This window comes from Pezoporus flaviventris, unplaced genomic scaffold, assembly GCF_033815535.1.
Source record: "Pezoporus flaviventris isolate CSIRO_AGI_PZ_B2104156 unplaced genomic scaffold, CSIRO_AGI_Pfla_v1 ptg000031l, whole genome shotgun sequence".
Lineage (NCBI taxonomy): Eukaryota > Metazoa > Chordata > Aves > Psittaciformes > Psittacidae > Pezoporus > Pezoporus flaviventris.
This window is the reverse complement of record NW_026892579.1, coordinates 8,370,342-8,396,032: the sequence shown is the minus strand read 5'-3', so window position 1 is coordinate 8,396,032 and position 25,691 is coordinate 8,370,342. Positions and strand designations below refer to the sequence as shown.

Sequence of the window (25,691 nt, the reverse complement as noted above, 5' to 3'; positions counted from 1 at the left end):
GGCTTCACAGCTATTGCCTGCTTTAGTGTGCTCTTTGACTCTTTCATTTCAGCTTTCTTACAGAATTCCTGTTTGCTCTCCTGTTTGCTGGCTTTTAAATACTTTTTGCGTAGTTTAGCCCACCTCTGTTTAACAGATTAATCTGTTCAGAGAAATGTAATTTGAAATTTTTTAGTGGTTTTGTCCCAATTTGAAAAAAAAAACAACAAAACAACAAAATAAAAAGAAAAAAGATCAAAACTTCTCTTGCAACTTCTGATCCAAATCTTACCAACATTCCAGCTGGACATTTTAGTGTATGTGCTTGTTAATAATAAAAATAAATGTTAAAGCATGCTATTAGTGGTGTTTACTGCTGAAATTAGAAGTTGATTTAGTGAAAAAGGGTAATGTGCTTTAGTGATTGTATAGGTAAGTAACATATATACATCTTTAACTGTTAATGTATGTTATTTATGAATATAAAAGGGTGCTTTTCAAAACATTTCTATTAATTGCCTTCTTTTCATTTTGCAGCATACGCAGATCAGGCAGGTGAGAAGACAGTCCATGGTACTCCTACAGATGCTAATGCCAGAGCCTTATTGGTTTGCAGTGGACCTTTAGAACATTATGACTTTCTGATTAAGCAAAAAGAGCTGAAGAATGATGAGCATCAAAGAAGAGTTGTACAGCAGCTGCAGAAGTTGCATGAGAGCCTTAAAGGCTACAGCATCAGTTCAAAAAATCTTCTCTCAAAGGTGAGGTTTATAATGATAATTTTTTTTTAGTTATATTTTCTCATAAGAATATGGTTGCAATGCAGAAATTTCTGTAATTAACATGGATCGTATTTTTGCAGCTGAGTCTTTACAGGTAGCTCATTCTTCATGTTTGGATCTCTGTTCTTTCCTTTTTTGGTTTGTAAAATTCCAGTGGCACTCTAGAAGTAACCCCATTAAATATTATTGAAATAATTGTGTAAGAAAATCTGATACGGTTTAGTTTATGTCCACTGCCTGCCTTTCAAAAAATGTCATTTGTCTGCAGGAGAGAGGGACTAGACTGTGTATAACACATGTATTTTGGTTACATGTACTGAATGCTAATATTTTGTGTTCTAACAGATCTTCCACAAATGAAATTAGCCAGCAGAGTCTAAATAATTTTAGCTTTGCAAAACATAATAATATCAATCAGATATGACTATTTTTAAAAAAGTCTGTATTTTCCAGTGTTGTTAGTCTCCAGGTGAGGTAAGGAAAGAAGGCAGAGGTGTGATCTGCACCCCAGTTGTATTTTTGGTAACATCACGGCTCCTTTTCAATGGATTAACAGAAATTAAGACATACCCGTTTTGCTCAGTGCCTTAGCAGCTCTAGTGCCTTAGCAGCTCTAGTGCCTTAGCAGCTCTAGTTCCTTAGCATTAGTCATGGTGATAGCCTGCTGTTGCACCTCTGTAACTTTCCCCTGAAGCTGCTGAGGAAACGTTTTCCAGAGCCTGTGTAGCAGTGTTTTTCATGTCTTGTCCTCATGCCTTTATTCTCAGATTGTTGCTGTTGTGGCCTTGCAGCTGCAAATATTGATAGCATTGTTATGACAGGTTCTCATGGGAAGCATCTAGAACTGGTGTGAGAATCAACCCTCAGCTTTCCTTGCCTCTTGTTTTGTAGATTTGAGTTTATATCCCAGAAAACCAAACACAGTGCCCAGCAAAGCAGATAAGACATTTCATTACTTGGTAAATTTTATTCAATTATAGACATGCACAGAAGCTGAATAACCTGTGAATATGCTTCATTCGCACCTTAGTAACACTCCAGTCAGCATAAATATTTTATGGCGAACATGGTGAGGGGAAACAACAAGAACAGGGTGTTCGACTAAGTCTAATAAAAGTATAGTGCTGAGAAAAAAGCATGGCAAAATATTCTTTGCCATCGTCATCTTTACTTTCCCTGTCTGCACTGGAGATTTGCCATCCTATCCCTAAGGGAAGGATGTACAGAAGCTGTCATTGCTCTTCCCAGTCCACCACTGGGTGTTTTCCTTTTTCTTTCTCTCTTTCTCTTGCCCCACTTTTGTTTTTATTTTTCATCAGGAGTAATTTTCACATTTACAGTCAACGCATGCTGTCAGCTACAGGGCTTGCTTATAAATCTCCTTGTCAGCCTTTCTCAGCATCAGTTATGCAACACACCTCATCTCATGGGCGTAAATCTAAACAACTCTACTCAACTTGTTACCTACCCATACATTTCCTATTACAACCCCAAAATGTCCTATACCTAGCACAGATACTGTATTTTGTTTGCATGGCAAGCCTAAATGATGAAGCATGAGATCATGAAAGCCAGAGCTACAGGGCTCAAGTGCCTCTAAATGGAGGTACTCTGTCCGTTTACATAAATGCTGTCCTCTGCCCTTTATGCTATATTATAATATATAATCTTGGCTTCAAGGCGTGAAAAAAAGAAGTGGAGTAAAGAACATTGGTATGAGAAAAAGCATTATCTTTTGGACATACTGCCAGACTTTACTCGTTTTCATTCTTTAGAAAAAAAAGTTACGATGAAGGTGCTGGTTTTACTATCAAAGGCTAGAGCATTTTGATCTTCTCTGGTAAATTGTTTTGGACATATAGATAGTCTGTTCTAAGAGTGCTGTCTTTGAGAATAGTTTTGAGAGCTGACTTATGTTAACTGGAGTGCCCTGAATCATTATAGTTGTTAGAGCAGTTGTCTAGTAATAGCTTTGTAGATAAAGCATTATGTAGGTTTTTTATTTACTGTTTCTTTGATTGCAAAGCATGAATAGGGAGGAAAGCCTCTATTGCAGAGAACAAATACTAATCGTATTCTATTTAGGAAATCATGATGCTACTTTGTCCCTGTATAACACAGCTAATTGCAGTAAAGCCAGACTGACACTTTGTTGAGGGGAGAAGTCAAATGCCATTCTTTAGGTTGAGAATATATTTTTCCCTAGTTTCTTTAAAGCGCTCCTCACTTTCCTGAGAATGGTGCTCTCATTTAACACTGCTTCAATTCCATGCTTTATTTTTAAACCAGCCTTTAAAAATTGCTGCATAGCTCACCAATACCTGGGAACTAATGCCACACTTTGTGAGAAGCAGCTGTAGAACTACTTGCTATTGAGATAAGTGTTACTGCATTTTGAGGTTTTTCTGTTACAGATTGATATCGCTGTATAAACCTTAAGAAGACTGATAACCAGGTTGAACACTATAGTGCTGTGCCATGTATCAAAACCCCAGAAAAGGAGGAGAGCAGTGAGATTTGTGTAAATCTTTTAAAGCCTGCTAGCTTGTGTAATTAAATCAAATTGTGATTAATGATGAAGGAGAAGTTGCAACCATTTTTTCTCTTCTGATGTCTTTGAGGAAGTTATTTGCTCGTTCAAACAAGAGTCCCTCTTTATGTGAAATGAAGCCAAATAAATATAATTTAAATTTTAGTACAGGCCAAGTTTTGCTTCAGCAAAGTTGTAATGAACATCTTTAATGAAAGTCTTTCCCAGAATCAGTCACAGCTGTGACTAGGTACTTGGCAAAATCATAGGCATCTAGCACTGTATCAGCTGTAGACAGTGGCATCATGTTTATCATATATCTGTATCTATCAAGTTTTCTAAGTAAGCAAAATATATGTTTTGCTGTGGTAGACTTTCAGGGTAGGGATGCTGCTGCAGGCTTGGTTCAGTTTTGAAGATTAGAACTAAAGGCTTTTTGTGCCAAGAAGAGGTGGTGGGTAGTGCTCTCTGGAACTGGCCTGGGTTGAACAGGATTTGTGTAGGCTTTTGAGTGGAAGGAGTTCCTGTAATTAGCAAAGCATCTCCAGGAAGTACTAATGATAACAGGGTGCAGGTATATCCTGTATTAGTGAGTAGTGTTGTAACTCTCCTCCCATGAAGGCATGCTACTTTGAAACTTTGAATATGCTGGGAAGTAAAAGATAAACCTTATGCTATAGGTGTTCAATTGTTTTTATGAAAAAAATGATTGACATTGGTTTTGCTTAATGTTTTGTACTTAATGAGTTTTAATAGCTTGAAATTAACCTGATGTAAATTACTTAAGGATTTTTTGGAAATAAGTCAAACACTTCAGTCAGTTACACATAAGAATTTGTAGATTGACTTTCTGCTTTTTCAGGTTTCTAGTAGCCTGGTTAACCTAATTTAAATACAAAATCTCCTGCGTTGAAAAGAATCTACTGACAGCTTTTTAGAAATAAAAAAATAGCGGTGCTTGGCATTTCAGGCATGCTTATTTTTCCTGTCTCTGTACCTGAAAAGAATGTGGTTGAGAAGTTGCAGTGAAGAAAAGGGGAAAGAAAAAGGGAGAAAAGCCTCTTCTGTAGTCTGATATTCCTTATTTTATTGCCTGATTTCTTTTATGATACATTTGCAGAAGCCTCTTCCTAAGTAATAGTTATTCCAGAAATAGAAATTTCTGAACTATTACAAGAATGGTCTGCTTTGGTTTTAGTTCTGTTCTTAATTTGTCACTTTCTATCTAAATAGTTTTATTCAATAAAAATATGGTAGAAGTAGGATTAGGGAACAAATACTTTTATCAGGTAAAATGGAAACATTTCAGTGTTTGTGTAAGAGACTTGCATTACCTCCCAGGGCAAAGCTCTCTGTAATCAGTAGTCTGGGGCAGGACGGGACAGGATATGACAGGGATGACACCACACCAGCCGTTTCCTTTATGATAGTAAAACTCTCTGTTTTTTTATGATGTAGATTTTCTGGGGCATCAGCATAGGATGAATTTGAGTAGAAAAAACAATTAGTCTTGCTGCAAACCAAGTAGGCTTCTGTTTTTCAGAATTACTGAAATTTGAACAATGACTTTGATCTTGAGCTTGGTGAAAGCATGGCCTTTTATATTGAGATATTTTGAGATCCTCTGAATTGAAGTTCAAGGCTAAAAGAGTTTGCATAGTCATTTCAGATCTCTAGCTTTTCAAAATAATACCAATTGGGACATCTTAAGAGTTGTTGAGTTGCTGTACTAATGACTTGAAATAAGCTCAATTATAAGTGAGGTCATGTTTTCAAAAGCGGTATGAACAATAGTAAACACCATTCAAGACCTTGAAAATGTCTTCAGCTACAACAGCAACCAAAAAGGAGGCCTGAAAAGTGGGAAAAAGAGGCAGTTTTGTTAGTGTTAAAAAAAAAAATATCTGCTGTTTGGAGGCTCGTCTCTTGAATTTTGCTTATTTTAATTAACCATCTTAGTATTGGTATGTGTTTTTAATTGAAAGTTTTTCAAATCAAAGTTTAAATGTTTCCAGGAAATAAGTTGCTTGCTTCTGGTGTCTGAGGTAATGAGCATGGGAGAAGGTGGGAAAACACTGCACATTGTTAAATATATTTAGTAAAGAATAAGAAGTTGTCAGAATGAAGGAGATATTTTGACCAGAATAATTCCTTAGATGAGGTAGGACATTGATTGATTAAAGTGCAGTTTAAATAGAAAAAAGAAAAATCTGATGCAGTAGAATCAAAGCACGACATGCAGTTTTGAAACAGAAGTGTGCAAAACCATTTTGATAGTAGAGGAGAGAATTCTGTAAATCTGGGGACACTTGTGTGTGTATCAACTTGTGGAATTGTAAATGTTTTAGCACATGAATGATTTTCAAAGAAAAGTGTGCAAGTCAACTGATCTGTAAAAGAGCTCCTGCTGTATGTAGCATGTCCTGATGATAATGAAACTTGCTGAAGCACTTAAGTTACGCTGTCTTAAATTAGTGTGGGATAAAAAATGTTACAGGAATTAAGAAACTTGGAAGGCTCAAGGGATTTTACATGTGTGGTGGTGCCCTCATTTGAAAGGATGTGGTGGCTGTTCAAAATACACATATAAGGATTTCAGAATTTTCCCCTTCAAACAGAATTTTTGTTCATTCTTTAATATCTTTTGTACATTTCAAGTATTAGCTTTAGCATCTTAAAATCTTACCATTGTTGCAAAAGCAAATCTATTGTGAACCCATTGAACATTGTTATCCTGAGGCTCCAAATACACCTTAGGATAACATGGAAGTGAGGAGCAAGGAGGAGCTCATTTATTTAGTTTGTCTTCCTACATCTTCCACTTTCATCCCTTCCCTTCCTGAAATAAGTAAGTTTGGCCTTATTTTAGGGTAACTGGAGGATCTTCTGTGTTAGATCTCCCCCCACTTTCTTCTTTTGGAGTATGTGTTTCAGTGAAACCAAGATCAGTCATCTGCTTTCTTCACCCCCACGTACCATTGACTTTCTTGTCTGCTTGCTGTGCTTTAAGTTGAACCAAGGGCATTGTCTGGATTTTATCAGAAATCCTAGTGAAAGTTGCTCTTTTTCTTATGCAACTTTCAGGCTTCAGAAGGTGCATGAGAATAATTAAAAAATAAATAATAGTAAATAATCCATTTTATGATCCTGCAGAATAGCTTGAAACTGGTAGGATGTCTGAGTTTCAGTATTAAAAATCCACTGATGGAGTTTACTTTTTAAAATTAATTATTTTTAAAATCAAAACCAAAACCAACCAACCAACATAAAAAAACCTCCATCAAAACAAAAAACAACCCAAAATTAGAAATAGTTAGTGTTATACCTGACAGGATTTAGGAAGTGGGTATCTAAAGGTGTCAACAGTGTCACTTCTGACAGAAGTACATGTAAAAGAAACTTTTTTAGTTGCTCAAAGAGGGTAAGAGTTTTTCTGGCATTTGATTTGTGTTTGGAAATGATCAGCTTCAGCAAGTTTGTTTGGGTCTGCCACTGTATCCATCCATTTATTTTTACCAACAAATATCTCTCAAAAATTGCTGTCTTCACAGGAAAAAAAAAAATCAATTTATTAAATCAACCAGAAGTTGACTGTTACAGAAATCAGACATTGTAATTGTTTCCTTTAAACAAAAAAAAACCCAACACTTTTTCTGTAGCACGTTTTCTAGAAATGGAGTAATAAAATATGCGTAAAAAGGCAAATGTCAATTTAATAAATAAACACTTTGCAATTAATAAAATTGTGTAAAAATGGAGGCATTAATACTTGTTCTGGTTCTATAACTTCTACAAAGAGAGGTAAAGCAGTAATCTAAACATTGATTTGTTTTCCAGTTTTATTGTCATTCCTTGTGAAACTGCTAATCACATTAATATACAGTGTTTTTAGGTAATACCTTTAATGTGGTAGTCTTGTTATAATGATTGTTAGTCTCAATTTAAAAAGAAATAAATTCTTACAGACATCTCATTTTAATATTTTTCTATTTTTCTTTTCTTCTCTGTGTAACTTTGAGCATCAGTAGTTTTAATGAGTGCAAACTCTTAAAAAGTACCCACTGAAAAATGTTTTGTCAAGTTGCCTTGCAGTGCTTTTGGGGCACTAGCAAATAGTTGCAGCCTTGTCTATTAATGGAATGGTTTCAGACATTCTGAATCCCTGTTCAGCCACAGATTGATGACACAGATTTTTGATAATCCAACCAATATAACTCTAAATTAAATCTGTAAGTGGGTCTTATATAACAGCTATGCTTACGTATTTTCTGAATAAACTGGTATTAAATATCCTTCTGCCTTTGGTCATATATTTTCTTTCATGTTTAATTGGTGTTTTGCTACTGACTCTCCCATTTCTTTAACATGGCACTGTATTTTGAAAAGTGCTTTAGATTCAAGTTGTTTAGCAATTACCCAGCTCCAAATGAGACCACAGAGCTGCAATTTTAATTTTCCTCTGTTTTGGCTCAGCTCATAGAACTCTGAAAGTGGAGCACTTTAAAACAACCACATACTCTTCTGCAGTGCTTTTTGTGGATATCTATTTGCTTTCATGGATTTGATGAGAATTTTGTTAAGATTTCCAGTTTTTTAGAAGCTGTTTCTTATTAGAATTATACTTGGAAGTGGCTATACACAGTACGGGGGTGGGGGTGGACTGTTTCAAATGTAAAGTCTTGATGTTATTTCAAGTTTTGCTATAAAAATACAAGTTTGAATAAAATAGAACAAACCAACAGGTGTCATAATTTATGTCCTGAGTCATATTAAGAGACTAAAAATTCTTAAGCAGTATTCATTCAAGATAAACATAACTCAGAAAAGAAATTAATAAATTAGGTACATATTTTTATTGTGACTCCATTGATTTTAATCATGTTTAAACTAGAGATAATTCTGCATTTAAGATTCAGAGTGGAGAGAAAAGGGACCTACAATGCGCACCGGCTTTGCAATAGTGATTTTCTAATTCCTAATGGTTTATATCTTAAAAAGAGCTGTTTTAATAACTGTATAGTGTATGTATCTATGAATACTACAATACTGCTTGATTTTCTATCCTTTTTTCTAGGGCTGACTGCTCAAATGGCTTCATGAAGAAAAGGATTTGTTTTGATGATTGATGATGTATTGGATACATTTAATCTTTTTATATGTGTTGCAGTAAAAGGCGTATGTGCTAGGACTGGGGATGGGGATATTTCAACAATGACCTGAACAAAACAAACCCAACCCAGCCCCTGCGTGTGTGTTTGGCTTCTTTTACAGAATTTGCACAAATATAATGTTCAGATTGGTTACCAGTCCTGAGCTGATGATTTATTCAAGGTTATGCTTTGCTAGCCAGTGCTACTTTGGTAGTTAAGTGTAGCTACTTTTTTTTCCCCACAGCAATGTCCTTGCTTTTATTTTATGCCATATTCATATTTATTCTTTCTCCTCTCGATTTCCAGTTCTTTGCAAAAAACACCCCCCCAAAAGGTCTTTATGTCTATGGAGATGTTGGTAAGTTTCAGTTTCATTAGTTCCAATAGAATTTTCTTGAAATGCATGTTTATTCAATTTCTGAAGTGTCTAAAAGCTTTATGCTTATGTAGCATTATTGCTTTAATGAATTTTCCAGGATTAGTGTTCTTCCACATTATGATGTTATTTCATACAGTTACGCTCTGATGCTGTAAACTGTTGGATTTGACTGGGTTACTGCATGTATTTTTTTTCAGCTTTACTAATACTTAAGAATGCAATATAACAATTTGGTAAGTGATTGAGGGGGCCACTGAGAGAATTTATATATTCTAATTGCAACAGTTCAGCATTAAAACATACTGGTGTTTCAGAAGAAAATACTAAGGCTGTTTCCTAGATGTGTACGGAGCCTTTTGTGTGACCTTTGGGCTATCTCTTTATGGATCAAAGTTTTAAAACAGAAAAAGAAAAATGAAGTTGTTCCAAGTTTTTGAACAGAAAATATAACTGTTCTTCACAAACAGTCTGGGCTTGTACTTTATTCTGTAGAAGTGTATAATTTCATTAGTTCAAAGCTAATGAACAATCATTATTGTAATCAGTACATACTGTTCTTAAATTGACTACCTGTTGGGGTTTTTCTTTTTTGATTGTTTTTTATTTGAAGGCACAGGAAAGACAATGGTGATGGACATGTTCTATTCTCACTTAGAAATAGAAAAGAAAAAGAGAGTCCATTTTCATGGCTTCATGCTAGATGTACATCAGAGTAAGTGCAGACACAGGTATTTATGAGAATTTTATGAAATACAGTATTTATAAAAAAGTATGTCTCATTCTCATATTCATATTAATCATCATAACTTTATTTAAGTATTTAAGCAAAAAAAGTAAAAAATAGAGAAATTGAAGGATTTTAGCATTGTCTGTTACATCAGAGTAGATATTAATTGCATATTATTTCTCAAGTATCTTTTCTTAAAGATTTCTTTATACTTGATTGTATAGAAAATTTGTGTGTATATTTAGGATTAAAACCTTAACTAAAAGTTTTCCAGTTACCAGTTAGCTTCCATGCAATCCAAAGAAGGCAATTGCTAAAACTGAAACAGTAAAGGTTAAATTCAGTCAGCATTTTGAATAAGCAGTAACTAAAGCAGGTGTAAATGCACGGGTGAATGAGAGCTGTTCTGGTTGGTAAACTTAGTAATACTATCAGTAATTTAGAGGGAAAAATAGTCGAAGGAAGTTCATCTTTAGTTTCAGGAAAAATTTCTGGCAAGGTGAATAAGGTGCTTCATTTTGACTGAGATATTTTAAAATTTGGCTCTTTAAATTCTCTGACTTTAAAATGCTGTGAAATTGTTAAATAATGCTGTAATTTAGAGGTGTTGTGACAGTTACATTTTTCTTGGGAAGTGTAAACAATTTCTGCCACATTTACTGCCCACTTTAATATCATTGTTGGATTACTGTTGAGATTTTCTGTTTCCATTTCTTGTCATTTATGCTTAATCTTAATAAAGGTAGCTTCTTAGTGCAGGATCTTTGTTTTCCAAATGTTTGTTTATAGTCAGATGGAATACAATCCGTGAGACAGTGAAGTATGGATGTAATAATCATACTTTGTGCCAGTATTATCTTCTTTACATTATAACTGTGTTGCTATGTCTGAGTGTTTTTTAACTGAATGCATTCTAAGTATATCTTCAGAGCATGCAGTGCACAGAGCTGTGCCATTGTTTTGTAAACACTGTAAGGGTTCTTCACTGAGAGAAAGTTAATACAGAAGATGCCAAATTACAAAGTGAAACTGAAACTAAGGTCATGAATTGGGGCAAGATAAAACTGTAATTTATATCAGTTTTTAAAAGATGAAGTATAGCATAAAAAGGTTCTTTTTTGTTTCATATTCTTCTAAAGAAGAAAATACAAATCACAGGATTACGTGACCTTTTAATTGTTACCTGGTTGTGGTTGAAGACTGTTTTCTTCTCTTGAAATTGGCCTAAATTTGAAGCATTCCTATTTTTACTGGACTAGGCTACTTTTTATTTAGCAGCTAAATAATTTTTTTTCCCTGCCTTAGAAAATGAAATAAGAAATATTTGTCTGTTTTATTAACTCAGGAATACATCGCCTTAAGCAGAGCTTGCCAAAAAGAAAAGCAGGATTTATGGCCAAATCATATGACCCAATTGCTCCAGTAGCAGAGGAGATAAGTGAAGAGGCTGCTCTTTTATGTTTTGATGAATTTCAGGTAAGAAATCAGAGGTTGTTCCTTCACTTCGAGGGAAACTTCATAAAATTACTTTTGAGCTTAAAATATGACACTTGTTACTGCTAATATGGTATTTGAGTCACTGACCAGTAGTGAACTATAGAAGTCACTTCACAGTTTTGAAGATGGTGTTGGTTTATTTGGTTGTTTTTTTTTCCAGGAGATAAGATGTAAATTGGTGGTATAAGTGCCCTCATAGTGCTTTCGTTTACCAGTCTACTTACTGGTCATACAAGTGGGTATTAGAGTTTGGTGAGAGGCTTATGAGTATTCCAGGACAGGAACCATCATACTGTACTCAGCCTGTACGGTGCCCAGGGAAGTAGCTGCCCGATATTTGCTCGGCATGTCTGGTCTTTGCTGTAGTTCATATAGTGCAACAAAATTGTCTCAGTGTGATTAAGGATGCGGGAATAAAATGTCAAATTCAGCCTAAATTCTTTCCTAGATTCATTGGAGCCTTTGGCATGGCAGTGCCAGATTATATCAACATAGCTAACATTGTAAGAGACTTTTATTGAATTACATGTGAAGTTTAAAAATAAACTCATAAAATGATCTTTGCCCAAGCTGTTTTTTTTTTTATTTGTTTTGCACAGCTTGTGAATTGTGTTATAAGGGCATGTCACAAATTTAGGTGTAAAAATTGCTTTATAAAATTTTTAGGAGAGAGGTTAAAGAGGTATTAGGTATCACTCATCAGCTGAAATGTTTTTTTTAATTCAGAGAGAAAATGCAGAGCAAGATAAAACCAGACCTGTGTTAGTTCTCAAATCACCAACTGTGAATCGTCTGTGTTATGCTATTAAATTAATACATTACTGAAATGGGCAGAGCAATTTATATCTCCTAGCTATTATTTTACATGCCTGTGCACCTGAGAAAATAACCATTTTATGATCAGCTCCCATGATGAGGATTTTTATAGCTGTAAAGAAGTAGATATTCTTGTTTCAAGTGACTCCTGTGTTTTTCAACAAAGGGGTAGTCCTTTGATCTAAGGTTTCAGATTGTGAGGAGATGCTTGATCATTTAAATTGTACTTTATCTAGTGAATATGAATGCCAGGCTTCCAAAATTTGCAGATTAAAATCTAACTACAGAGACCATTGTATTTACGCTGCAAAGAAATAGGAAAGTTTGGAGAGGGCAGGGAAGAGTGTTAACTGTCATGACATCAGATATTCAGGTGGTAGATGGAGGCATCTTTGCTGTACCATGTGTTAGTGTAGGTACCTAGTTTTATGTATAAATGCCCGCTGCTTTCCTTCCCTGGTGTTGCTGTGTCTCCAGACTGTCATGTGCCTACATTTTAAGGGGAAGAGGCTCTGGTATTTTGTGATTCCAAATTGGTTGCCTGCTCCCTCTGCTGACTTGCTTGAGGTACATCAGTCACTTCAGTTGTAAAAATCGCCTGTGTTTTTGCATGTGTCACAGCTGAAAAAGAACTGTTCTCTAAAATATGTATCTTAGACTTAGTATTCTTATGTGAATATTTAAAATCTACTTGTTCTGGGTGTAATAATGTTCTAAATTAACGGATTTCTGAACAGCTAAATTTCTTGACAGGTTTTCTGTAGCATGGAACACTATGCAGGCTTTGCCTGCTGAAGAGCAGTCCCAGCTTTCTGAAATTTTGCAGAAAGCACTGAATTTGGGATTCTTTCTGCTTTCTGGGAAACTTTCTGTGTAAATAGCCATAAGGTAGTGCAGTGACTGGAAAACCAGCTCACATGGTTGCACAGTTAACATTGATAATAAGGAGCCGAATCTAATTCAGGACGTTTGCAGCTCATTTCCCCCATGGAGATAATGGCTACGTTTCACTGCAATATTCAGTACTCAGATTTAAAGAATTAGATTAAAAGAAAACTGTAAGGAGTTGGAGACTCAGAACATCACTGCTTTAACTTGCAGGCTAAGCTGCTGTTTTGACAGGTGGGAATCAAGCTGTGTCTCTATGACTTCGACAAAACACTTGTGGTGTAGAGGGCAGGTCAGAAAATGATTGAGATTTGCTTTAAACCCTTCAGGCTGCTTTTAAGTACCTGTTTGGAAAAAAAAAAAAGAGCTGAAAAAATCAGTTTGTTTGTTTGTCTTGAGATCAGGCACATGGATGAATGATATTGTGACAGGGACAGCAAAGAGTATTGTTAATGTTCATATTCCAGAGGAAACAGAATGCAGAACTTCAGAAGACAAAAGCATTGCTGAGGTTGCACATTCCTCTTTGACAGTGGGCTAAAGCTAAACAGAAGTACTCTGAAGTGAATCTTCTTGTGAAGTCTGGAGGACTGTTGAACAAGTGGAGATTTGGTGAATTGCCATAGAAAGATGTTTTGGTAGTTTTAAAAGTAGTGTTTTGTTTTCCAAAATATTGTATTAAAACCCCACCCAAATATTTCTGAAGTGTTTCTTTCTGCAAATACTGTGGGATGGCACTAAGCTTCTGAGTTTGTCCTTTCTGAAGCAGGTATTTTGGCAGCATTTGCCTAACCCACAGGCTGTCACATTATTAAAGCATTGCTACTTATTACTGATCTTTGCCATACAGTTTATTGTAAATATGAAAGTATTTTTTTAAATCAAAAAGTCTTATGCCATTCTAAAAATGTGTCCTCATTTTGTAGAAAAAAACCCATAGAATTTAAGCCATTTTTAATTCTAATTTTAAGTTTTCAGAACACAGAGGTTGGCCTAGTTATTGTTTAGCTATCAAATAACTATACACAGATAATTAGAAGCTCTAATTTCAGTGTGTGACTCTACCCTGTGTTCGTTTTATTGATAATGAAAACAGAATCCCTACTTTTTGGTATGCTGAAGGATATACAGTCTAAGTCTTTATATATCATCAGTACCACTTAGACTTGAAGCAAATTACAATTTAGGGAGTTTTTACTAACCTGCATGCTATTAAAAGATTCTAATAAAAATTAGTCTCTTATTTTTGTGCTAATACTAATTGCTTGTAATACATGCTCATGTTTGTCATTCATTGCGTGGATCTGTACCAATCAGTGGCTGACTGAGTCTCAGGCACTTACACATGTAAATTAACTATTAGTCTAGTGGGTTTTTCACTTTTTTATTTTTTAATTATTTTTTCCTTTTTTTTTTTTTTAACATGAGTCATAATGGGAAAGCAGCACTAGGTCAGAAAAAATCTTTTCTCTTAAATGCTAATGAAATGTCTCCATTCTCTCCATTAGCAGGCTCTCCTTATTGGTAATTTGTAGCCTCTGCTTTTATTCTGTCTTGTAATGAATGCTGGATACAGTAAAAAACATGAGACATGACAATACTTTAGTTACTGTCTTCTACCTTCTTTACTTTGTAGAAATTTTCTGTCTTTCCCAAGCTGTATGAGAAACAAGAGCTCATATTTGGATCCCAGGTCTGAAAATGGCTCTGGCTTTTTGATGTAACTTTGGAGAATTTTGTTTTTTTTAATGACATTGAAAACATCAGAATTCCACATCAAGTTGCAGTTCTAGTTAATAAGAGAATGTTATTAATGCTTTTCTTTCATGTGAGGACTAATATTCTTTCCCTACCTATTTTCTAAGGGTAGCATGCTTTATAGGATTTTTAAACAAAAAAGTTTTGAACAGCATAGTTTGCAGAGTAAATTTTTAGAACCTGGTTATTAGCTTTTCTTTGTGATACAAGAAATCTGGTTACCCCTACAGTGCGCCTGTATACTGATTCCTTGTGTGTCTTGTTTTCTAGGAACAGGGGGAGTTCTAAATTTTAGCATTCAGAAGAATTAAATTATAAGCAGATATATTAGACATACACTATAATAGTGAACTATGACATGCTTTTTGGAATGTTGGATCTGATCACAGATGTGCAAATCTGAGGGGTGTGTTACTGGTTGTGTAAAAGTTTGGTTTTGAAAAAGAAAATATAATCCATATTAATTTATTCCATGGAACTAATTGGAAGAAATCTTTGCATGAACAGGTGTTTACATATAGTTCCTTATGAACATTATTGCTTCCAAACTAGCTGTCAAATTTAACCCAAGTCTTTTACTGTCTTTAGTGTAGAATTAATTTATGGTTTTTCTGCTGCCCAAAAAGATCTTTAGAAATGGGGAGTAGGGTTAAAAATTACCCTGGGTTAAATAGTCTTCCTGTAGGTGTATTACTATCGCAACATACACATGTAAACTGGTGAAAGCATAGCAGCCTGTCTGTTCGGTAATGAGTGTATATAGCTCTCAGGATGCCACCAGTGTTTTATTTCCACAGAACTGGGGTCTGTTTTGGTAAGTCAAAATGCAACAAGTGTCTAGATTGTAGTCAGAGGGAATGCGGGTGAAACAAGTGTAACAGTAATAGAAATGGCTTACTTAATGTTGCTGATCTCAGCCGGTGAACTCCTGTAAAATATAAGTTGCTGTTGTAACAATGGGATTTTCAGAGATTGTATGTATTTATTTATTTATTTATTTATTTATATTTTCATTAGTACTGAGTGGTTTTGGTTTCTTTTAATTTCTTGGTACTGTAAAGCAGGTTCTTTAAGCTAAACTTAGATATTGAAAGAAATTTCACTTCATGGCTGATTTTTAGTCATCTTATTCTCTCCTTCCCCTCCCCCCCCCCAGTATCACTTGTCACACCCATTTTTATTTTTTTTTTTTCCTTTTCCTTCGTGTTTTGTGCCTGAAGGTTAGAAGAGGCTGACTGTGCTGGAAGTGACTGCCTGCCTTTTGATTATTCATGGACAGTAATAGAAGGCACTTAAAAAGAACAATGAAATTGCTTATTTTTGTGATGGGCCATCTGTTGAATTGTTTTTTGCAACAATCACACAATAGTATCTATGTCATATCATTCTATTTTCAACAGCAGCTGATTATGTATAGTTGGCTACTTGTCTTTTTTTCTGAAGTCCCATGACCATTTAAATTCACCTCTGCAAACCTTTGCCTCAAAGGTAATAGAAATGTAAAACAGCCGGTGTGTATTTTCTTTCTGTGTTCAGTTTTTTCATGTTGTTTTTAATTAATTAGGCCTCTTAAATGTTTAGATCTGTTTTCTCTGTCTCCCACCTGTAGTTTTATAATAGAAGTTAACATGGAATCATTTAGCAATTGGTAAAGAAATGGTGGAGTTCCGCAATAAAGAGCGGGCAAGTTTTGAAAGACTGGGGTGCATTCACTGCTTATTAATTATCCCTTTTATTTTTTCTCACCAAGCAATAATTAGAATCTTTCTCCATGGCTTTCACTAACAAGCGTTTTTCCTAGCTACAAAGCCACTTGCAGATTATTGCGGCAGAAGCTGAAAGCAAGACAAAACAAATGTGTTGTCTTCTACAGGTCACTGACATTGCTGATGCCATGATTCTGAAGCAGCTTTTTGAAAATCTGTTCCAAAATGGGGTTGTCGTTGTGGCAACATCTAACAGGCCTCCAGAAGGTAAAACAAACATGCTACCAATATTATCCAAATACAATGAATCGCAGTAACTTGTAAAGCAATTGTATTAAAGTCAATACAGTGTTTAATACTAATAAACTCTCTAGTCTGCAAGAATCTGAGATACTCCAATTTGTCCGGGTTTTTTGTGTTCTTAAGGAAGAAAGGTTTTTCAGTAAGAGATATTTCTTCCCTCTCTCCAACTCAAGCCATTTCTTTCCTCTAGATGCCTTCTGTGTTTTCTGATCTTCTCTAAACCAGAGGAAGGGTATTTGGGGACAGGGGAGTAGAGGAGAGGTAAAATACTGCCTTGGTTTTGGATGATAGGAAAAGACCATATTCTGCAAAAGAGAGAGTAAATGAGAGTACATTCTTTCCTGGTTTCTAACTCGGAAACTTGTGGACTTGATCCAGTAGCTTAAAGAAGAACCCCTTATGAAGATGTCACACTCAGCCTGGTTTGAGATCAGTCACTGGGAATTACTTAGGAGAGTTATTTCCATTGCTAACTATATTTTTAAATGGAGAGTAACTAGCTGGATAGATCCTCCTATGAAGTCCCGAAATCTGTATGGGTTTTAACCAAGCAGTAATTGTATTTTTTTTGTATAGGAGAAAAGGGTTTGTTATAGAGTAGTATGATATCTTGCAACTTTTATGACACTTTAGATTGGTTAATTTCAAATGTTTGCAAAAAATACTGAAGAGTTGCAGCATTAACTGTAACTACAGTTAATTTTTCTACCCATATTGAGTAAGAGGATCACTAAAGATTTGCAATGCAGTCTGTCTGAAGGGGGGAGAGATTGAGAGAAGAAAACACTCACGTTTTTACTAGAGGAGGAGGTCATTTCCCATTGGTTTATTTTCTGGTTTAAGCAAACAAGATGAAACCGTAACTACTGTAGTTGGGTTAATTATAGATAAACTGGATGGCAGTTTGGAGCCATCCTTGTGTTTTTTGAAGCACTACTCTTTCAAGTTCAGGAGAGATTTTTATCTTAACTTGGGGATTGTATTCCAGTTATTGAACTGAGATGTTAGTCTGTGACCATTATCATCATACAGGGTTTTTTTCTTAGTACATATTAAGTCACTGTGTCAACCTGAAAGTCATACATTTGTACTAGCTACCCAACAGACGATGTCAAGAATGATATCACAGCTAAACTGTCTTGCAGTCCAGATGTTGATCAGTGCCCATCACTTATTCTTCTCTCGCTATTCCTACGTACTCACTGTGTGCGTCTGAAATCCTACTGCAGGAAAGAGAGTTGGGTTAGTGTAGTATGCTACATCAAGGTTTAAGACTGAATTGTTTCCTGTAGATACAAAGGGGAACAGTGGCTTTTTCATTAGAGAGCAGATGTAACACTTAACCATATTAAACTTCCTCCTCAAGGGAATATGAGGGGAAATACTGAGGTGCAGTGTTTGAGGAATCCTGGCTTCATTTCTTCACCAAAATTATTTCTTGTTCTTACAAAACAGAGATATAGTACAAAACTTCATGGCCTTAATATCTAGAAGAACTAACAGAAGTAGCTGTCTTATAGTACTGTTACATATTCAGTGTTTTTTTGCAAGTAAATATGAGATTGTTTTTTAAACAAATGTATAGCTATCATGATTTGCAGAATTATGAATGAGAACAATACATGGCTTCATACAATTTGTTAGTAATTAGGGTGTGGAATCACCTTCACTGATAATTTTCCTAAATGTTTCTATGTGCATATCCAATTTTGTGGAAACCATTTTGTAGGTGTCCTGTTAGTTTCTCATACATACTGTGTCTTCTGTTCACCATGAAGTGTTGGTAGGGCATAAAAACTTCAGCCTGTTTGTAGCCTTTAGGCAGCACAGGGAATGTAGGTGGTATTAATAATCTGGTGTGGTCTTTGTGGGGAATTTTGGTGACATCTCAGCTGGGTGCTTTATTCTTTTATTTATTCCTTCAGTCAGTCATAGTGCTGTATTGCCTTCTTATAAGGCTTCCTAATATTAATGAAACAGAGCAGCCCGTTACAGCTTTGAAGTGGCAACATTTTCAAAGAAATCATTCTGTTATGAACATGTTGGGCAGTTGGATAGTCTCCAGAGAAGAAGTGTACACTCTATGAAATTTAGAGATAAATAAGATATAAAATGCTGCTTTATGGTTTGTTTTTACTAATTCGTATTTTCTTTGAGTGTGGATCTGCATTTTGTTATGTAATTATTTTTTTTTTTTAATTCACTGATATTTTTAGTAACTTTGCATAAGTTTGCATATTAATTTAATTTTCTTTTTATTTTTTTTTGGCCTTAGGGGTGACCCTTTTTCTCACTTTGGAAAGTGAGGTTTGCCTGGTAGAATTGCTAGAAGATAAAGTGTACCACAGTACACTGAACAAGAATGATGCAAACTTTAGAAGCTCAGATAGTGTAATTTTTCGTTGACATTGGGTTTTTCCCCTCTGCCAAACACTTGGGACTTAGCAGTTGCATAGTTTTGACCTTATAATTTTTATGTCCTTACTTTAAAACAGCTGCTGGTCTTACTCCTTTTGCTAAAATCAGTTATATGTCAGTAGAGATTGAAGTCATCTTGTGTTTGCTGCCTTTTTCAGAGTTTTTCAGGATGCTCCATTCTTCCTTAAGAATATACCAAATTTTCATACAGCAAAAAAAAAGAAATCGGTCTCAGCTCTCCTCTTCTGCCTTTTGTTCCTTCTGTCTCTGGCAATACTGAGTTTTATTCGCCAGACTAAAAGACAAGCCGACATTGTTATTAAGACTAAGTAGCAAAATGGTACTGATTTCCTTTCTTTCAGATCTCTATAAAAATGGTCTTCAGAGAGCTAATTTTGTACCATTCATTGCTGTGCTGAAGGTAAGGAGAGTCACTTGTTAAATGCTTCTCAATTTTCCCTGCTGTATTAATAAATTATAAATTTGTACAGGATTGCTTTGATGCTAGTTTCCAGAGAGGATGTATGTGCTTTAACTGTTTGGGGTGAAAATAATTGAAGGTAAGGCAAGAAGAACTCTTTCTGTCTACAACTAAAATGTTTTGAAAGCTGGATATTTTTAATGTGACAGAAAGTTACCTTTTTGACTAAAGTAACAGAATTTTTTGGGGTAAGACTTTGTACTGGTGTGCATATGCCATGTAATATAGTATTCCTCTAACAGCTATACTGTGTTGTACTTGTGGACATCTTGCATTTGTTATGCTACAAAACCTGGTGTTTTTGTTGGTGTAAAGAAAGTAGTGTTTGGTATGTACCCCTCAGTTACCTTGTTTCTGGGTCTTTCTCATTGTAAGTGGTTTTCTGAATGGGTACTTGTGAGGTTTCACATAATGTTCAACAAGTAGCAGCTCTGAAGACAGCTTCCTGGAGTCCGCTTACTGTCTTCTCTGCCTTTAGCTCACACCGAGCCATGTGTGTCTGTAGTAGTGTCAGTCTCATCTAACCTGTTCCCTGACAGTGTCTTTGACAGCTTGGACTACTCCTGTCTTAGTTTTCTCTGAGTGCAGAGCCGCCTGCAGGGCTTTTGTTTGGGGTTTAGTGGGGGTGAATGGATGGGTTGGTTTTGTTTGTTTCAGAAATTGACTTCTATGGTCATAAGTCTTAAAATAAGGCTTTAGAGCTAAAAGTAGTTCAAGTTCAGCACGGGAGCTTTAAATTCCTTTAAAGTTCTTGGGAACATGGGATGAACATCACAGTACATTTCTGTGATGAGGTGGTTCACTTGAAATAGATTTCAGGCTGTTTCTGTTCCTCATACATGGAATGCAGAGACACCAGATACCCTGGTAACTGCTATATAAAAATCTTTCCTTGTCTTCAAATGATGAAAAGAAGCGGTTTCTTTCCTAGATCTAGAGTTATCCATGCTCATCCTTAATTTTGTTGTTGATTTTATTTTCTTGGGACAATATAATTCCAGTATCTGTATTTGGGTTCCTATTCTTACAAAGACAACTACAAACCAATTTCTGTGGAATAAGCAAAAAGTGAAACAGCGCTCTATGGAAAATACAGTTACCTTGCAAAGTTTGTCTGTGTTGTCTTTCTAGGTGGTAGATTACTGAGGACAAGTGATTGCTGAATGCCTGCAGTGGAAGGTGAAATTGATAAATTCCACTTTTTGAGGCCATGAAAAGCTACAAATCCTCCAGCTGATAGCTGCAGAAAAGCTTCAGGTTTGTGTAGTTGGGCAGGCCAGTAAGGCTATTGACAGCATTTCCTGCCCTATGCGTGTCCCCTGCCCAATTCTGAACCTGTCAGTGTTCTGATCTTTTGAAATCTTACTTAGTGTGAGATCTCATGTTTCAGTGATTCCTTAATTCTGTAACTAAAGGGAGTAGTTTTCATAAGCAGGAAAAAACTCAGTTATCAGTTTGTTGTTGTGGATAACATTCTTTGGGAATTCTTTATGGGAGGGCTTAGTTTCTGCAACAGAGAAGAGTGCTTCTTCAGGTCATGAAATTTTAGAGACAGAGCTTTACAGAGATAAGTATTAGGGAGAAAAATCTTTTAATTCTATAATTGCAATTAGATTCAGGCCCTTCTGATTGCGCTTTTAATCTTGCAGGATTTCTTACTGAGCATCTTAAAGTGCATGGAACTCCTAAGTGATTTTTTTTCCTTTTTTCTTTCTTTTTTTTTTTTTTTTTTTAACAAAGGCAGCTCTTGCAGGGAAACACAATCGCTGCTCACTGTTACTTTGTGCAAGTGCTCAGAGCAGAAATACTCCACAAACTGTTGATCTAAACCAGTAAGAAATAGAAAAATTTTCTAAACATTTTAGAAACGGTTTACAAATAAAGCTGTGTATCTTAGAATCATAGAATCACAGAATTGTCAGGGTTGGAAAGAACTTTAAGATCAAGTCCAACCATTAACCTAGCACTGCCAAGTCCACCATGAAACCGTGTCCTTAAGTGTCACATCTACATGTTTTTAATCCCTCCAGGGATGGTGACTCCTTCACTGCTCTGGGCAGCCTGTTCCAGTAATTGACCACCCTCTTGGTGAAGAAATTTTTCCTGATGCTCAACCCAAACCTTCCCTGGTGCAACTTGAGGCCATTTTCTCTTGTCCTACCACTTCTTATTTGTGAGAACAGCCACCTCCTCGCTACAACCTCCTTTCAGGTGGTTGCAGAGAGCAGTAAGGTCCCTCCTGAGCCTTCTTTTTTCCAGGCTAAACAACCCCATTCTTCTAAGGACTTGTGCTCCAGACCCTTCACCAGCTCCACTGCCCTTCTCCGAACCTGCTCCAGCACCTCAGTGTCTTTCTTGTACTGAGGGTCACAGAACTGAACACAGTATTTGAGGTGCGGCCTCATCAGTGCTGAGTACAGGGGGATGATCACTGCCCTGGCCTTGCTGAACCTCAAGCAGTTGGCCTCAGCCAGTTGACACAGTGTGCCCATATCCCTCTGCAGAGCCTTCTGGCCCTCAACCAGATCAACACTCCCACACATCCCACTCATTTTTAACAACTTGATGCAAGAGCTGAAGTGAGGCTCTTAAAAAAAAATAATAAAAGCATGCTTTAATTTACTGGTTTGCAGTAATTTTGGCACATTTTAGCTTATGCAGATACTTAATGAAGACATTTGCATCAACCATTGAGTGTTCTGGAATCCTGATTCTAGTTCAGTGGCTAGTTCCAATGCTTCATTCTCTGGGCAGTCGGGAAGGAAAGCTCCTTCAACTGTTTGTTTTGTAGAGCCTGTAACTTAAATGAGCAGTTCTTGAGTTTCCAAAGGTTTCCTGGGACCACAGTGTGTAGCTCTAAAACATCAGGCTGAGTCAAAATGCCAAATATGTAACTTCTGCATTTTGTCAGGTTTTCTTCATGCAGCAGACCTGCACTGCACTAAATTCTAACTGAAGGTCTGGAAGTTTTAGAGCTTTTTACAGCCTGAGGATACCTTTTAAAGGTACAGTTCTAAAATAAAATGTTTGCTTTGACTACCCTCATTTTGCTTAGAATCAACCAAAACCCCGTTGACAGTATTGTCAGTAGGACATGAAATTACTGTAAGCTTTCTGTAGTGAACTTCTTTTTTTCTTCTGCTGATAGGGACCAAATATTTATTTATTTTAAAACTATTTGGTTAAAAAGACTTTTAACCATAAGCATTGTGCACTCGTCTCAAACAGAAAGCAGTGTATTTTTTATATACTCTATTGTTCACTGTATTTCTCAGAATAGAACGGTGATTATTTATTGCCATTGTTGCCTGCTCTGGTTTTAATTAAAATATACCCTTTCTTACAAAGCAGGAAATAGAGGAATTGAAAAGTGTTTTCACTTTTCAATAACTTAGTTCGAATATGTGAAAAGTACTTGTTTAAACCATTTACAGCTGTCCCTAGGGAAATTGTGGGAGTCAGTTTTGTACAAAGGCATTGGGTAGATGTAAAATGTCTTTGATGGTGCAGTCAGCTTTTGTCCAACCACCTGTGTGAGAAATGCAGGGATTTGTTGATTGGGGGATCTGCCTCTTTTACCCCCTCCTTACTCCCCCCCGCAAAAAAAAGTCATCTCCTTGATGAAATTGATTTGTCAGTTTGTTCCAGTCTAATGGTGTGATAGCCCAGCAGCTTTCAGTATGTTGAATAGTTAAAACCTGCTTTTGAGGTCAGTGTCAGCCACTCTGACCCTTGTGAACTGTCACCTGAGTCAGAATTGCAGGGATTAGGCCTTTGATATTGTGATGGCTTTGCCTATCAATTGACTTTTTCATTACTGAAGATGTTGGGCCTTTTGTTTCCCTTCTTAGTATGTAACCAAGCAAACTCCTAAGTAGAAGGAGCATTTGTTCTTGTTCTTTCTGCAAGTAATAGAAGTACTCATCTTTTGTGAAGTGTACCTAATTAAACATAGAAAAAGTGAAAATAAAAAATAGAGCATGATTGCAAGTATTTTTTCCTGAACATCAGTATAATTTCTGGGTAATTTCAGTTTGACAAATTTCTGAGTGTCAACTAACAAAATGTATATAGAAAGCAAGGTGTCAGATTAGAAGTTACCAGCACTTTCTGCATTCAGCCTTCTAAGCCTGTGTGTGTGTTAAGTTTAAACACAAGGGTTATTTGAATTCTGTAGTTTAGAGCACTTAACTGTTAATATGTTATAACGTACCTATTGCCTTAGTGTGTTCACTAGATTTTAAGCTGTTTGGTTTGCTTACCTTCTATGTCTGTCTTACACGTGCTTGCTTCTAGACAGTTTATTTAGGTGCAGATCAAAACTTTACCTTAGGATAAAAGAGTTGCTCAGTGTTGGGCTTCCTGCCTTCTCACTGCTTTTGATTGTTAAGGATTTCCTGAGTTCTTGCTTGGTTTGGTTACTCCTTGATTAAAATGAATAAGTCAAAGCATATTGTAGATATGGAATAGTTGATTTCTGCTGTATCAGGGTAAATTAGTCTAATTACACGTGGCAGTTTTATTTGCTTGTGATGTAATGTGAAATGAGGTCCTGCATCCCCCCAAAAAGCCTGAGCCAATTAATAAAGCTTTTAAGCTCTTTGTCACAGGCCACCATGGAGGTCTGCAGAGAAGAACTTTAATCCAATAAACATTTCATTTAGATCATGAAAAGAAAGCATGAGAAGAAGCTCCTACAAGAGAGGGTGTTACCAGCAATTCTAGCCACGAAGAGATGCGAGGAATTTGCCAAATTAACAGAGGCCTTCATATTTAACACATAAATGTGTCAAAACTAATAATAGAATAATTTAATTTGAGTTGAACCTTACATTGTTAAAATTCTAAGAAGCCACAACTGTTTTCTTCAAAGACTTTGCTGTTGAGTTGGATGGACGGGGCAAGGGGAGGTTGTGAGAAACCCAGATAGCAAATAGCACTGGCCGAAGCTGGTGGAAAGGGGGGGGAAGGAATAGATAATTAGGTGTAATTAGTGTGTATGAATTGTTGTCTCCCTGCCCTTGGCTTGAATAAATTTCAGAGGGAAAAAAAACCCTAGTGGTGAAACCGCTTTGATGTAAGAAGAGTCATTGTGGTTTGGCAGCATAAAGGCAGTGTTTTATACTTCTTACATAATGGTTGTGATACAGAAAGAGTGAATGGACTCTGCACCCCCCAGCCTGCTTTACAGCAAGGACTTTTGGATTCCCTTGAAACAAAATGCATCAGAAGTTGGTAATGAGGCAGTGGACCTCATCAGAGCTAAGCGTAAGCCATCTTTAGCTTTTGTTTAGATCTTAATCGCATTTTTCTTTATTCTGGGAAATCCAGTTTTGTAAATCAATACTACTTTTTTTTTTTTTTTTCTCCTTTCCCTGCCTGCCAACAGTTCTGGCAGGAGCAAAGGCTAATACTGGGGGAGAAATACAAATCAAATGTTAGAAAGAAAAACAACAGCAAAAAAAGGAATCTAGACAAATAACTTCATCCAGGGTGTAATTCCAATGAAGTGCACGCATTTGGGGTCAGTTTGACCCTCAGCCTACAAAACGCCATGTTATAAATTCGGGGTGAACTCTTGGCGTTTGTTTTTCACAGAGCACCATGGCTTGTTTATTAGGAGATTGAAAGTTACAGTTGTGTGGGTTCTTTAGCAAAACTGAATGTTACGCAGTGGTTTGTGGGTTGGTTTGGGTTTGCTTGGTTGGTTTTTTATTATTTCTTTCTGCAAGGAAGATTTTCCCTAAGTGATGTGAAACAGGGAGAGCTGTTCGGTGTAATTCTTATTGCATGAAAGTTTACTGTGCCATTCTTCTGCTCCCTGGCTGGAAGAAGGAGAGACTATTTGTCTCCTACCCAGCACAGCCACATCTGTACCTCCTGAATTCTTTCACTTTTGTCTGAATATCTGAAATACTATTCACACAACAGCACATTTTAAGAGTCTCTGTCTTTATTCATGCACCATTACTTTACAAGTTAATTGTCTATTTTTCCTCTTCTTAGGGGGTAGCTGATTTGTAGCTAGACATTAAAATAAGTTATTGAAAAGTTGTACAATAGATCGTATGTTCCTTGCAGTAGCAAGAATAGTGGGGGTTCTTAGTCGTTAAAGTTTTGAAGGCTGTGGTGTAAACTTGTGCAACTTCCATTGAATGAATTTTACCTCTAACTCTTCACTTTAAATGTTCTTGTCTCAAGGGTAAGAAGAAGGCTAATTAAAAAATATATATATTTGGCAGTATTTCACTTCCCAAATCTTTGTGCCCTAGGTCCC

General features: G+C 36.1%; 1 protein-coding gene across 4 annotated transcripts in view; it reads left to right on the top strand.

The window, feature by feature from the left end:
- The window catches only part of AFG1L (AFG1 like ATPase), a 61,588-nt gene that overhangs the window by 9,103 nt on the left and 26,794 nt on the right, over positions 1-25,691 (top strand). For all 4 annotated transcript variants that reach the window (XM_061460163.1, XM_061460161.1, XM_061460162.1 and 1 more), the window contains exons 2-7: positions 517-740; positions 8,748-8,799; positions 9,431-9,532; positions 10,893-11,023; positions 16,380-16,479; positions 19,296-19,354. In XM_061460163.1, the coding sequence (XP_061316147.1) occupies positions 517-740; positions 8,748-8,799; positions 9,431-9,532; positions 10,893-11,023; positions 16,380-16,479; positions 19,296-19,354 (668 nt within the window). The remainder of the gene's footprint in view (positions 1-516; positions 741-8,747; positions 8,800-9,430; positions 9,533-10,892; positions 11,024-16,379; positions 16,480-19,295; positions 19,355-25,691) is intronic.